We start from the raw sequence: 16,564 nt of genomic DNA, 5'->3' as shown, positions 1-16,564 counted from the left end.
CTGACAGGATGATGCCCCCCCAGAACACTTCGATCAGCGCTCTTTGCCATTGTTTGAGAGCTCTGATCAGAAGTCGGTCAGCTGCAGGTTTTTCAGCAGGCACGGTCGGCATCTGTTGGACAAACCCACATATGTCAACCATTTTTTTTGAACTGGCAAATGTCTTCCGACATTCAGCTTGTATTTGGGTAATGACATCACCACTATCTCCATCCCCTTTGTTTACATTTAACTTTTGGCCTGGGAATGTCCCAGCTGACATAATGGAGCTGGGGAAACAATAGTGTGCAGGGAGCTATCATACAAATGACAGCTTCAAAGCACATCCAGTTGCTGGTTCTAATTACAGCCAGTTTCCTAATCTGGTAACTGAAAGTAATTATTTAAGAACCTGTAACTGTGGCAGATTCTTAAAGTGGCAGTAGTAGGAACCATCCAAATTTGCCATACATGTTGGTAATATTACTAACTCTGGTGCAAATGCTTGCCTAAAAGAAAATTGTCATTATAGCTTTATTGAATTCTAATGAAGAAAGCTGCAGTATCTGAATCACTTTACAAGACAGTCCTTTGGAGGTATATCATCAAAAGGGATTCCTAACTGTATTTGTATCTTAATGAAAGACTTCTTGGATATCATTGATCCAACCACATGCAGGAAATCACATTTCTGGGGGCATTCCGATGACCAATGGTGTACAGAATGTGTCCAAGTTCCCATATTGCATTTACTTTTTTGACTGTTTTATAAAATGTCAGTGGCTTCAAGTTGAAATGGAAATGTATTTTTTTTAATATTAAATTGCTAAATTATTTTTATAGCAATTTACATACTATAAAGAAAGTGAGGTCTTCCTATAGGTTTGGAAGACCATGGGAAAATCTTAGTTTATGTGATGAAAAAAATACAGCATTTATATTCCTAACTTAGTAAGTATGCTAGGCTTATTACAATATTATTTTTTTAAACAAAGGTGCAGCTGTCCTTTAAAGGTATTTTATGTTAAACAACATAATTCCAGGTTAGTAGCCTATTTAAAGTTGATCTCCAGGCAAACCTCTAAATACACCATTAAAATATATATTTGTTTTTTGTCCAATCTTCCTGTCCAGATCTGTTATTTCCACAGTTCCTCCGTACAGCAGTAAGAAATAGGGGGGGGGGGGTGCCATAGGCCTGCCAAGTCAACCCTACGGAGATATATACAGTACATGCCTTGGCAAAAATGTTTGTGTTGCACCATGGCACCACAGCAGTACCACTGCCAAACTTGACCCATACAAGTGAATGCAAACATGAGCCAAAAATTTGTACTTAGTATTCCCAATGAAAAGCCCAAAAGCAAGCATTTTAGAAGTAGCATTTTCACCTTCTTTTACGCCTACCAGCCCTCATCTTGCTGCTCTGTTGAAAATGATCCACCACAGATCACTTTTCACAGACCACACACATGCAAACAAGCCCTTTGCAAGAGCAAATCTCCCTAATGGGGATACAGACAGCAGAAATATAAATAAATATTAAAAAAAAAATAAAAAACTGTCAGTGGTTCTAACCCCTCACCAACCTTTACAAATCTAAAACAAGTTTTGCCTTTAGTTCCATTTTAGCAGCATAGATATGTCACCTACATGCCCCCAACCTGTAAATGGATTAATGCTTTCCTAATACAAACTACACAAATAGTTTTTTGTAATATCTGCCTGGAGTTGAGCTTTAATGTGTGTGTTTACTATAAAAAGAGTTAGAAATACTGCACATCATGCATAAGCTATTTGCATAAATGACTGTTACCAGCATTAACTGGAGCCAGAGACAAGGACACCTGATATTTAAATTATTAGACGTTACATCTCTCCATATACACAGCTTTATGTTTATTCCATATCTCTCTTTCTCATGCAGCTAGTAAAAATATCCAGCATAACAACCTGCAAAATGATTGCTTGCAGCATTATATTATATCCGTGTTATCATTAATGGGATTTTAATGATGACTTAATTCTGTGTGCAGAATTACTATGGAGCTGCCAGGACTATCCTTTCTGATAACCCGCTCGGCTTGACATGTGGAATGGTATGCCCAACGTCAGACCTTTGTGTAGGTGGATGCAATTTATATGCAACAGAGGAAGGTCCAATTAACATTGGTGGACTTCAGCAGTTTGCAACTGAGGTATGTGCAGACTACTTAATATTATCAACAACTTTAAGCCTATATTGTGTTAATATCGTTTTTATTTGTGTGTGTGTGCATGTGTATATACTGTGTGTGTGTGTGTGTGTATATATATATATATATATATATATACACAGTATCGAACAAAAGTGAGTATACCCCTCACATTTTTGTAAATATTTTATTATATCTTTTCATGTGACAACATTGAAGAAATGACACTTTGCTACAATGTAAAGTAGTGAGTGTACAGCTTGTATAATAGTGTGTATTTGCTGTTCCCTCACAATAACTCAACACACAGCCAATAATGTCTAAACCGCTGGCAACAAAAGTGAGTACACCCCTAAGTGACAATGTCCAAATTGGGCCCAATTAGCCATTTTCCCTCCATGGTGTCATGTGACTTGTTAGTGTTACAAGGTCACAGGTGTGAATGGGGAGCAGGTGTGTTCAATTATATTTGGTGTCATCTCTCTCACTCTCTCACACTGGTCACTGGAAGTTCAACATGGCACCACATGGCAAAGAACTCTCTAAGGATCTGAAAAAAAGAATTGTTGTTTTACATAAAGATGGCCTAGGCTATAAGAATATTGACAAGATCCTGAAACTGAGCTGCAGCACAGTGGCCAAGACCATACAGCGGTTTAACAGGACAGATTCCACTCAGAACAGGCCTCGCCATGGTCGACCAAAGAAGTTGAGTGCACATGCTTAGTGTCATATCCAGAGGTTGTCTTTGGGAAATAGACGCATGAGTGCTGCCAGCATTACTGCAGAGGTCGAAGGGGTGGAGGGTCAGCCTGTCAGTGCTCAGACCATACGCCACACACTACATCAAAGTGGTCTGCATGGCTGTCGTCCCAGGAGGAAGCCTCTTCAGGATGATGCACAAGAAAGCCAGCAAACAGTTTGCTGAAGATAAGCAGACTAAGGACATGGATTACTGGAACCATGTCCGATGTCTGATGAGACCAAGATAAACTTATTTGGTTCAGATGGTGTCAAGCGTATGTGATGACAACCAGGTGAGGAGTACAAAGACAAATGTGTCTTGCCTACAGTCAAGCATGGTGGGAGTGTCATGGTCTGGGGTTGCATGAGTGCTGCCAGCACTGGGGAGCTACATTTCATTGAGGGAACCCTGAATGCCAACATGTACTGTGAGATACTGAAGCAGAGCATGATCCCCTCCCTTCGGAGACTGGGCAGTATTCCAACATGATAATGACCCCAAACACACCTCCAAGACTACTACTGCTTTGCTAAAGAAGCTCAGGGTAAAGTTGATTGACTGGCCAAGCATGTCTCCAGACCTAAAACCTATTGGGCATCTGTGGGGCATCCTCAAACAAAAGATGGAGGACCGCCAGCTCTTTAACATACACCAGCTCTGTGGTCGTCATGAAGGAGTGGAAGAGGACTCCAGTGGCAACCTGTGAAGCTCTGGTGAACTCCATACCCAAGAGGGTTAAGGTAGAGCTGGAAAATAATGGTTGGCCACACAAAATAATGACACTTTGGGCCCAATTTGGCCTTTTTTACTTAGAGGTGTACTCACTTTTGCTGCCAGGGGTGTAGACATTAATGTGTGTTGAGTTCTTTTGAAGGAACAGCAAATTTACACTGTTATACAAGCTGTACACTCACTACTTTACATTGTAGCAAAGTGTCATTCCTTCAGTGTTGTCACATGAAAAGTTATAATAAAATATTTACAAAAATGGGAGTGGTGTATTCACTTTTGTGAGATACTATGTGTGTATATATATATATATATATATATATATAATATAATACACACAAGCAAAATATTACTCAGTGAATGGGTGTAAATTATGCTCTTGTTAGAAGTGTCAATATTGCATTTAAACATATGCAGGGTACCAAGATTACCTGCAGATTTAATTTGCATTTGCTATATATGCCAGCTTCTTCATTTCTGTTTGGCCTTAAAGCTTTTGTAAAAAATTCTGTAATAAAAATCAACTTGGGCTCAATCAGCCTGCTGAACAGGCCAAATTTCCCTCCATGCATCCATCACTTAAAGCGGAGTTCCACCCTAAAAAAATTTTTAAGCTAAAAATACCCGGGACAGTCAGGGCTAGTGCATTTAAACAATGATAGCCTCTGAACTGTCCCCTGTTTCACTTACCTGTAAGAAGAAATACTTACATTGAAAATGTCTTGTCCAGCGCTGCCATCTCAGGTGTGGGCAGCTGAAGCCAGAGCGTCCCTCGTCATGTCCTCTTTGGTGACGTCGGAGTCCCAGAATGCCCTGCTCGTCACTTCCGGGGCAGGCGCATGTTCAGCAGGGAATGACACGTCTGCACCGGAAGTGACGAGTGAAAAACTCCATATAGTGAAGTACTGTATAAAACTATTTGTTTATTCTATAAACGAATAGTTTTATACAGTACTTCACTATATGTAGTTTTTCTTCCTTGCGCTGTCTGGAATCTGCCCATACTGTTGATGGTGCACTATACATATGAGGATTTATCGTCCATAATATATACCAATGGGATAGTGCAAACGTGTTTAACCTTGGGAGTGGAGTGCGCAACCTGGCTGACTGAGGGGCTTATTCTAATACCTTATACGCTGGTTACCCCTGCAGGGTTGCCGCCCTCTGGTGAGTGCGGGAAGTTATAAGAGGGGAGCACTGGTTTCCTGACCCAGCACCCGAGTTCTTCGGACCACCTCGGGATTCACCCTTTTTCAATCTCCCTGGAATTTTATTCACTTGTTTATGGACTTTCACAAATTTAATAGGATGTCGTTTCACATTTAATATATATTTTTTATGAACTTCCTGCACCACATATGTATATAATATATAGCCCACTATTTTTTCACTTATTCACTTTTTTCACAGATTTAATGTATCTGTAATTTCTCCTCTGAGATCACTTTATTATATGTTTTCTGCCAATCCCAATTGGCTACACCTAGCAAAGTGGCTAGTGCTTTCATGTTTATTTCCATTCACAATATTTTTCCATTAATTTACCAACTGTTTTTTATATAATATTCACTTGTATATTTATATGGTCACATTACATATATATTTTTATATTTGATTTTATTCATAATTTATATGGTCACTGCCACCAATTTCTGCACTTATTCACCATATTAATGTATATTTATATATTTATTTATTAATATTTATTATTGGGCATTTGTACACTGCACCATATACTGGTTTTAGACATTGGTTTACTGTATTCATTTTTCATATGACATACCACATCTTATTTATTACCTTTCACTGATTGTGATATTACACCTGGCAGCGCCAAACTACCCCCCCATTCACCATATTTATGAATATAGGAATTCCTTATTTTATATATATTTTCTTTTGGTGCTATTTGATCACCTGTGCGATTTTAATTTTTTGCGATATAAACAAAAAAAGAGCATCAATTTTGAAAAAAAATAACAATATATATATATATATATATGTATATGTGTATATATATATATATATATATATATATATATTTTATATGAAATTCTCAAAAAAAATGTAAAAACCAAATTTTTTTAACATTTTAGGCCAATTTGTTTTCTGCTACATATTTTTGGTAAAATCGCAATAAGCGTAATTTGATTGGTTTGCGCAAAAGTTTTTGCGTTACTAACTACGGGAAAGATTTATGTAATTTTTATTGTTTTTTTTTTTTTAACTAGTAATGGCGGCGATCTGCGATTTTTTTTTTGTGAGACTGCGACATTGCGGCAGACAGATCGGACCCCTAACTGACATTTTTGACACTTTTGGGGGTACCAGTGACATTACTACAGTAATCAGTGCTATAAATATGCACTGTTATTGTAAAAATGACACTGGCAGGGAAGGGGTTAACTTTGATCAAGGGGTTAAGTGTGTCCCTAGGGGTGTGATTCTAACTGTCAGGGGGCGTGGCTTGTGAGAGCATCACAGAGACATGCGATCCTATATAGCAGGATCGCATAGCCTCTGATAATCTAAGGGAGAATGACATTCGCTCCCCCACAGGCGCCTGAGCGACGTAGCGGTATGTTGCTTGGCCCAGCAGCGGAAGAGTGCCACAGTATATGCCACAGTATATGTACGGTGGGCAGGGCGCAAGTGGTTAAGGCCCCACAGAAAAGTCAAAAGAAATGGTCAAGGTAAGTATTATTTATTCTTTTTTTTAGCAAAAGTTCTTGTTTTTAGATTGCTTTTGTAGGCAAATTGACTTTGTGGAGCTTTCAATAGAGTGGACTTTCCATTTTCATGGAAAAAAGGTATAGAAAAAAATCAATTGCAGACAGTAACTATTAGGAAATATGCACTTTGAAAAAAATACATGCAGACTGTTATCGCAATAAGAGATGGGAAGTTTCTCCAAAAAAGGAGAGAGTGGAAAAAGGCATTTGGAATATTTGTATAATGTAGTTATTTTATGCCAAAAGATAAAAATATGTTTTAAATGAACCAAGAAGATTCAGGATTGTGTACTTCCATCTGCAAGTTAAAAGGATGCCCATTTAGCAGATCAAACAACCCAGGTACGTAACCTGCTGATACTTTTCCTGTCTCTGTGTAGTGCTCTATTCCTGCCAGGGTTTTCCAGACAATTTTGTGCTGTGTTGTGGCTGGGTCTGGGTACAAGGTGCAGTAAAAGTTTTTTCTATCGCCAAAAAATGTTTTATACATCTGCCCTATAGAAGTGGAAACTATGTGTTGACCGTGTTTTATAAAAATGTTATGACTCATAAAAATAAATCTATAAATGTCATACTTCTCAAGCATGTCTTAAAGCAGAGTTCCACCCAAAAGTGGAACTTCTGCTGATCTGCTCCCCCCCCCCCCCGGTGACACATTTGGCACCTTTTCAGGGGGAGGGAAAGAGGTACCTGTTTTAGACATGCACCCTTGGGGGAGATGGCGCTGCGACGCCACCCCTCAGAAGCTTGGCCCCTCTCCTCCTTCCCCCCCACCGGGCTAATTAGCGCAGTGTGCTTCGTGCATGCACAGAAGGGAACCGGTTGTGAAGCTGAAAGCCTTTTCTCCTGGTTTCCCCCTATGACGAATGGTGACGGCAGCACCTGACAGCCGATCCGAAAATCGTCTGGGGTGCCAAAATCAGCAGCTAAAGTATTTGTGGCTGCTGACATACAATTTTTTTTTTCTCAGGCGGAACTCCTCTTTAGCAAACAGATGCCTCTGCCCATCTTCTCTCCAACTTTTAGGGGCTAAAAAACATCCATTGTCATCACTGTAATGCATGTGGACAGGGACAGATTGAAAAGAGGCTGCAGGACATAATCAGGATTAAGATGTACCAAAAGATAAAAATAAATGTCAATTTGGCTGTTGGAAACCCATCCTTTTATTAGGAGGGAAGGTTGGCTTCTCACATTATTGAGCTTTCTAAGCCAGTTGATTTAAAGGCTTAGTTTACCAGTACCAGAAAATATCCTATGCAGAGAAGAGGTGTCTGTAGATAAAAAAACAAACTGTGCAGCTCTGACTAAATGTCAGGGAAGGCCTGCCCATTGCACAGAGGAAGTTTCCAGGTGCATACATACAGTATGTGCAAGCTATTACCCGAAAGATATGAGAGTTAATTTATCTCAGACAATATTTGGGTTAAAAAAATTAGAGTTCTTTGACTTTGAATGAAAGCTTTAACACAGCAATTATTTATTAGTATATAGTTTGAAAAGCCTAATTAATTTACAACAATCTTAACTATTGTACATACTACAAAATGTAAAATATTCCTAGTTTAACTGAACAAATACAGTGTATAGAGTATATACGCATATACAAACACACTACGACCGACACAAAGAGAACAAACAATGTAAACCTTACTCCTTCATAGTTACCCTTAGTGTTTCCTCCTGCTCTCCCATGCCAAACAGGAAGTCACTCTATCTACACCTTTGTTAATATAGAACCATATTGCATTGCCTTGTATAGGGCTATTCTGATTGGTTCAGCTATCATGCCCTGTTCCTCCCTGTGGACGTATCTCGTTCAGGATAGGACAAATTCCCCCTCCCCTAGGTTCTCTGTTGGGGGGAGAACCTGTTCATCTCCCGGGCCTATTGTCCAACCCTTCAACCGATAGTCAATTTTCATTGCATATCTTAAGGGACAGTCTTTGAAGTAGAGGGCGAGATAAAGGAATGACCTGTCATGGAAGAGTATCAATTATTTTCTGGCCCCGTAATGTCTGGGGAAAAGGAACATAATTACGGGGCTGTACTACACTTTGTTTATCAGTGTAAATAGCAGACCCCTCCCAGGTAGCCCAGGCATGCATTTTAAATGGACTTGTTAATCAAGTCACTATTGCCTGTAGGCGGAAGTCACCCAACTTCATATAATTGATAATCATATATGAACTAAATGTAAAATCAAAACTCAATATCTCGTATATATATTTACATTAATATTACAATTACTGATGGAGATTTATATATAATTCCTCATCATCACAACACGGTAAGGGAGATTACGCCTAAACTCATAAGGCAACAAAGCGCAGGCCGGCAACTGACTGGGCAGATGTGCACAGACATGGGCATAATACTTGTGCCAAACAGGCTGTTTAAACAAGGCTGCAGCATTTGCTCATTGCTGTTTGGTCTACACCTTCTGTGTGCTTTGTTCCTGATTCCTGTGTTTGACCTCTTACCTTGACCCAGCTTGCTCCTGACCATGCTTGTCTGCTACCTACCCTGACCTCGCCTTGTCCCAGGATCCCGCTTCTGCCTTCTGTTATTGCCTGATCAGCCTCACCATTGCTGACACTGACCTGTGACCCGCTCACCCCACAGCCTGCTGTTTATGCCGGATTTGCCTGACTGTTACTAACCCGGCTTGTCTGACATTCATCCTGTTCATCCAGTCTGCTACAGCTCTATTAGTTCAGTGAACTTACATCTAGCTCCTGTTTCCTGCTGCTCATCCACAACTTGCTGCCAGCCAAGCTTCATGCCAGCTCATCTGCCACCAACCTGCCCTACTGCTACATCTACCTGTTGACAACAGTTACCATGCGGACTACTGGACTGATCACAGGCACCGCTATGCTCACATGGCTGCTGTCTCACTACCAGTGGCCCCTGAGACAGAGCTGTAAGAGAGGCCACCCTCTTAATGTTAGGCTCACTGACCAGGTACGTTACACTAAATGTGAATAAAGCCCTTGCAATAGGTGTCTGCCATTTGCATATCTCCTGAACCCTGAAAAGAATACTTCCAGGGCATTGCTAAATGAGGCCTAGCCATTACTGCTCACCTCTGCCATCACAGGAGTGAGCTTTGACACACTGAGCTTAGAGCTACTGCTTCAGGGGAGAGAAAGACCATGTGAAGGGGGTTTGAATTAGAGCTAAAGCTCACGCCTGTGATGGTGCAGGTGAACTATAACAGCTTGATGTGGCTGCATAGTTTTCAGCATTTTGTTTTTGTGAGGTTTGGTCCCCATGTTTGTGTCTCTATAATCAAAATGAAGCTTCCTGCTGATTAATTTATGTCTGAGGTTGAGTGGTTGCCTGAAGGCCAGCATTGGGGGTTGATGGAATATTTCTGTAAGAAAAAAAATAACTAAATGTAGTATTTACTGGTAATGATGTGCTATTTTTTGTAATGGCTGCAGCATGTAAAAAGAGAGGTGCCATGAAATGGAGCGCCATATTGTTCTTTTAGGCTGCATGAGGGGAAGTTTTTCTAATGGAGTTCCAGATAGTAAAACCAGGCAGGGGTTCAAACCCTGGAAAAATGTTAATCCTCTTTGAGGGGATTATGTAGGTAATCTTGTGACTATAAATAACTACAATTAGATAAAATATAATAGATAAAATATAATTGTATTTATACAAAAACCATAAAAAGAGACTATCCAAAGTCTCAGATAATTGGATGTACAAATTAAAAAGCCATAAGAGACATTGTGCAAGAATTACATCGAACTTAAAACATGGACCTATAACTTGAAATGTGGTAATTCCAGTTATTAATTGTTGCCATCCATATTGCATGGTGGCCGTGGATGCTGAAGTAACACTGGAATGCCAACGCTTTTCAACAAATCAATGAATGTCTTTTTCAAGGAATAATTCACCACTCTGCAAGTACAACAGTCATAATTAAGTTTCTTTATCATTTGTGTTGTGACATCTTATTCACACATAAACAATTTTGTAACTTACATCTAAAAAAGTTGATCAAATATTATGCAGTGTTATCCCATAACCCCCAGGGTGCATCACATCTCTCTCCTCCTCAGTGTGTACATTAACATTTTTCCAATTCTGTGGGATGATGGCAATATTTACCCCAGGTTTTTAGAGAATAGAATTCTGGGGTTCTAACCCTTGCCCACTCTGTCCAAAACTAGAAAAAAAAATATTTTGGCTGGACAAACACATTAACCACTTAAGCCCCGGAGGATTTGGCTGCTAAAGGACCAGGGTTTTTTTTGCGATTTTTTACTGCGTGATTTTAACGGACAATTGCGCGGTCGTGCGACGCTGTACCTAAACGAATTTGATGTCCTTTTTTTCCCACAAACAGAGCTTTCTTTTGGTGGTATTTGATCACCTGTGCGATTTTTTGATCACGCGCTATAAACAAAAAAAGAGCGTAAATTTTGCAAAAATAACAATATTTTTCACATTTTTTTATATGAAATTCCTCAAAAAAAAAAGTAAAAATCAAAATTTTTTAACATTTTTCGGCCAATTTTGGTGTTTTTTTAACGCGTAATGGCGGCGATCTGCGATTTTTTTTCGGTACTGCGACATTGCGGTGGACAGATCGGACCCTTGACTGACATTTTTGACACTTTTGGGGGTACCAGTGACATTACTGCAGTAATCAGTGCTATACATATGCACTGTTACTGCAAAAATGACACTGGCAGGGAAGGGGTTAACTTTATTGGACAGGGAGGGGTTAAGTGTGTCCTAGGGGCGTGATTCTAACTGTGCAGGGACATTCCTATTGGTGTAAAAGCAAAGATCAACCGTTCTACATAGTAGAACGGACAGATCTTCACTTTTACACAGGGAGAACTGACAGGCAGCTTGTTTACACAAGCCGCTCTGTCTTTCTCCCTTCACAGGAGCGATCGCAGTGTGACTGGCGGACATCGAGTCCGCCGGTCACACGCACTGACTTGTCTGTGAACGAGACGCGGCGGGCGCCCGCCCGCGATAGGCTCGCGCCCGCCCGCGATAGGCTCGCAAGTCAGTGACAGGCGAGTGACGTACCGATACGTCACTCTGCCTGGCCGGGGCTGACCGCCGCAGTATATAGTCGTGCGGCGGTCGGCAACCGGTTAATTACTTCCAGGCCCGGCCAATTCTTACATCTCACTCCTAAAATAGATCTAGCTAGAAAACCACTTAGAACCCCCCACATTATACATTTTTTTTCTATCAGAGGCCCTATAGAATAAAATGGTGGGTGTTGTATAATTTTATGTCACCTGATATTTACGCAGCAGTTTTTCAATTGCAAAATGTTTTGAAAAAAATACACTTTAATTCATTTCAATGCACAAAACACAATATAATACCAAATTTTTTTGGTAAAATATGAAAAATTATGTTGTTACACCAAGTAAATAGATACCAAGCATGTTGCGCTGTAAAATTGTGTACGCCTGTCAAATGAAGCCAAACTACATTACATAGGCGACAAATTTAAAAGCTTTCACAGGTTACCAGTTTAGAGTTACATGGGAGATTTGGAGCTAGAATTATTACAAGTTTGCATAGGACTGACGTGCACACAGTGTGAAGGGGCACTTTTCATTTTTTTTTTAATTGTATTTATTTTATTTTTTTAAAATGACGTCTGTTTATTTTTTTAAATCAGCTTTATTGCTCTCACAAGGAATAAAAAAAAAAATCTCTTGTGACAGCATTGGCCGTGACATGTCCTCTTTATGGAGAGATTCCACTTATGTGGAACAAGATTGTGAAGGCAAGATCATAATACACCCAGCAATGGCAGCTTCCATATTTATTACTTTGCAGGTAAAAAGACACTGCTACCTTACCCATTCAGTGCAAAATGACAGTGTCTGTTTAAAACTCCCATCTTCCCCCCTCTGCTTCGTAGACCCTCATTTGGCCAACAGGCCCAAGCACTGCATCATTAGAGGTGGTCATATAATCTCCCATACCTGGAAGCCATAGGCTTGTGCACAGGGTATTCCGGATGTACCTGGGCACACCCTAATCACATAGTGTGCATTAGCATTATCACTCTGTGTAGCAGCGGGGTAATGGGAAAAATCTCCCTCTTACCGGCTCTGACATAAGAGAAGTGATTATGCAGTTCTCTTTCCCTTTGCTGGCAGGGATTTCAATATGCAAGGGCCATTTATATAGACACACACATGCATGTGTGTTTGAGCTTTGGGGACACACCCTAATGCAATAGGCTACACACACCTATGCTTAAAGGACCAGATACTTTCAAGAATTGGCCACAGACAAAGTTGTGAAACACTGAAAAAGTGACTATAAATTGTTCTGGGGGTGGATTTTGCACAGATACTTTGTCCTGAATGTTCAGCATTGCTAGTCTTTTCAAAGGGGAATCCTTGTTAGATTTGCAAATAGTGGCATGTCTAAGGGCTCTTTCACACAGGCGGACCGTTCAGATCCGCCTGTATGTTTTTTTAGCGGATCTGAACGGTCCCCCCATGCATCCCTATGGGGCATCGGATGTCAGCGGAGACATGTCCGCTGACATCCGATCCAATCCGTCAAATCTGGACGGATGGAAACCCTATTTTCCATCCGTCCAGTGGATAGATCGGATGGGATCGAATGAGAACGGACCAATGGTCCGTTCCCATCCAATTCCCCCATAGAGATGTATGGGGCTCTGACAGCTGTGTCTCCGCACACAGTGTGGAGAACAGCTGTCATTCTCCTGCTCAGCGGGGGATCGGCGGATCGATCCCCCGTTGACATAAACGGAGTCCGTCCAATGGACGGACAGTGTAAAAGGGGCCTTAGTGAGGTGTTGTACCCAAGAAATGACCTCACCACCAAGAGCTGAGAAACTCCCAGGTCAAAAAGGATAGAGGGTTCAGGTCTGGACATCAGGCTGTATCCAATAGTAGTTAAAGTGTATGTAAACCCTAGCAATTATCTTCTGTTATTTGCTTTTGGTTTGTTAAAAATTTGTTTTGCTATCTGAAGGAGCCAGTTCTTATCTTGGACTGACTGTTAAGAAGATGAGAAAGGCAGGAGGGATACAGTGGTTTAGAAGCCAAGTGCAGTTCTTATACATAGACAGCTCTTTTTCTGTACTTGCAAGGTCTTTAAAGGGATGAACCATGGGAAATGTACATGCTTTGCAGAGATGTAATGTGTATTTTATTATTTTGCCATGACATACAGTAAAGTACTACGGTGCATTATTGTTTGTCTGAAGAGTATAAAATACTAAAGACTAAATCCAAATAAAGTTTTTGATTGTAACACAATGGCAGTGATTTCTTGGTGTCATAGACATTTTACTGAATGCTTTTACTTGTTGCATGATGTTGCATTTTAATCATTATGTTTCATTTCCTTTTATGCTGTGATGTTTTGCTGTCTTTGCTCCATTTTCATTTTCCGTATTTGTTCCATTTAGATGATATAAAGTAGAATGCTTTCCATAGTTGCTCAAAATTCAGCTGGCCTCTTATTTTTAACTGGTGTCATGAAGGTATTCCATGAACATTGATTTTTCGTCAACTGTGCAGGAAGCACCAAGCTGTAAAGTCTTAATGTGTTGCATGCGGCCAAGGCAGAAGCAAATGATTGTTGCATTTAAAGTGTTGTCATTGTGTGTTTTAATTTATACCTGCAATGGCTTCTGCAACAATGTATTTCAGATTGCAGTATTTTATGGCGTGAACCATCCTATGATATACTGTGATGACTGTTGCTTTTCCTCTCTTTTTCAACTAGATTTAAAGTGACATATTCCACTTTTTTTGCTATCCCATCTAACAGTTTCTGTGTACAGAGGCTACTTTTGTGCTCCTATTTCATAGCTCTCTAGTGATATCTTGGTAGCAGCTTGGAAAATTTGACATAATTGCTAAAGTCTGAAGTCTGGGTCTGTGTTCAGTCTGTCTAATTATGATGACATCATCCTTTCTTTCTGGATTGGCTGGCATTTGTTTTTAATTGGCTGACCTATAACCTACATAAACATGGGACATCATACTGCCGCAAAGAACATGAATTAGGCTACATCCCATGGGTAATGTGGTATAGTAAGGGCAATGAAAAGTTCAATAAAGGTTAAATAGGAAGTTCAAAATAGGTCCTTAATGATGTTTTTGTGCTGGCTCCTTTAAACGGCTGCTCAGTGTTCAAGCAAGAAGGGGCCATCTAAGAGCCATCTAAGTGTAGCACATCATGTGCACGTCACGGAAAGCCGCTTGGACTCATCACTGATCACTGGAAGTGCTGACATCTATTGGTTATATCCTTGCCATCCGCAGCCCCCGAGGCCATCCTGATTAATCCCTTCCCACAGGGGAACATGCTTCACAGCGCCATATATGCTTCATCTCATTTTAAACTGTGAGTACCTGTATAAATCACTTGATGTGCTACACTTAGATGGCGCTTGTGTTTTCTCTCCCATAGCCTGCATAGGCTATGCAAATTCTGGCTCTGCCCAAAAGAGGCTGCTCTTTCTGCACAGTGATCTGATTCTCCTGCCAGCATTCTTTCAGACTTCTAATTGTAGAATTAATTATTCTTTAATAGTGATGAGCCAAACATATCTGGATTCGGTTTGAGTGGGATTCTACTAACAAGTTCAATTGCTGAATCCGAGCATTGTTGAAATTAAAATCAGTGGGAGCCAAATGTTAAAAAATAGTTCTGCCCATTTTCTGGGATAATAGGCAAGGGATTTTCAAAAACATTATGTAAGAGCTAGGCACTTTCCTGCGGAAGCAAAAGGAAAATAATTTGTTAGGGAGCAGTGATTTTAGTAATGCTTAAAGTGAAACATTAAAAATGAAAAAATCCATGAAATAACATACCTGTGCAATGTGTACAACCTATTACAGCAAAATGTACATTTACAAAGAAAAAAGTGTGTCTAAATTGCTGGCAAAATGACAACTCTTGGCCACTTTATTCGGCTTGTAAAGAAGAGGTCAGGGATTCTGTTCATTCATACTAGACATACACTATATTACCAAAAGTATTGGGATGTCTGCCTTTACATTCAAATGAACTGTAATGGCATCCCAGTCTTAGTCTATAGGGTTCAATATTGAGGGCATGAGGCCTGGTATGGTTTAGGAGGGGTGAATACATGCTCGGAAAAGAGTCTGATATGGATTTTCAGGGGGCCAATGCTTTTTTTTTTTTGCACGAGGCCCCCTTTAAAATCCATACCAAACCCAAAGGGTCTAGTATAGAATTTGGGGGACCTTGTGCAGTTTTTTTTTTTTTTTTGCAGGAGGTCCTCTTTAAATTTCATACCTGTCCTAAAGTGCTTAGTATGATATTGTGGGAACCCATGTCAGTTGGCCCACCCTTTGCAGCTATAACAGCTTCAGCTCTTCTGTGAAGGCTGTCCACAAGGTTTAGGAGTGTGTCTACGGGAATGTTTGACCATTCTTCCAGAAGTGCATTTGTGAGGTCGGACACTGAAGTGGACGAAAAGGCCTGGCTCGCAGTCTCTGTTCTAATTCATTCCAAAGGTGTTCTATCGGGTGCAGGCCAGTCAAGTTCCACCACTCCAAACTCACTCATCCATGTGTTTATGGACCTTGCGATGTGCACTGGCCAAAATAATTTGGTGGAGGGGGGGATTATGGTGTGGGGTTGCTTTTCAGGGGTTGGGCTTGGCCCCTTAGTTCCAGTGAAGGGAATTCTCAAGGCGTCAGCAAACTAAGCGATTTTGGACAATTTAATTCTCCCAATTTTGTGGAAACAGTTTGGGGATGGCCCCTTCTGTTCCAACATGATGACAGTCAAGTGCACAAACAAGGTCCATAAAGACATGAATGAGCGCGTTTCAAGTGGAGGAACTTGACTGTACTGACCTTAACCCGATTGAACACTTTTGGGGTGAATTTGAGGGGAGACCTGACGCCAGGCCTTCTCGTCCACAGCAGTGCCTGACCTCACAAATGTGCTTCTGGAAGAATGGTTAAACATTTCCAAAGACACACTGCTAAACCTTGTGGACAGTCTTTCCAGAAGAGTTGTGGCTGTTATAGCTGCAAAGGGTGGGTCAGCTCAATATTGAACCCTACAGGCTAAAACGGGGATGCCATTAAAGTTCATGTGAGTGCAAAGGCAGGTGTCCCAATACTTTTGGTAATATAGTGTACAAACTATAG

General features: G+C 40.5%; 1 protein-coding gene across 1 annotated transcript in view; it reads left to right on the top strand.

Annotated features, from left to right (window-relative positions):
* DPYD (dihydropyrimidine dehydrogenase) overlaps nucleotides 1-16,564 on the top strand; it is a 1,764,026-nt gene that overhangs the window by 598,351 nt on the left and 1,149,111 nt on the right. Inside the window, exon 5 of the mRNA XM_082264968.1 lies at nucleotides 2,016-2,177. Within this exon, the coding sequence (XP_082121094.1) occupies nucleotides 2,016-2,177 (162 nt within the window). The remainder of the gene's footprint in view (nucleotides 1-2,015; nucleotides 2,178-16,564) is intronic.

This window comes from Pelophylax lessonae (assembly GCF_965119305.1).
Source record: "Pelophylax lessonae genome assembly, chromosome: 8".
NCBI lineage: Eukaryota > Metazoa > Chordata > Amphibia > Anura > Ranidae > Pelophylax > Pelophylax lessonae.
Note: the sequence above shows the minus strand (reverse complement) of the source record. Positions and strands in the feature narration are given on the sequence as shown.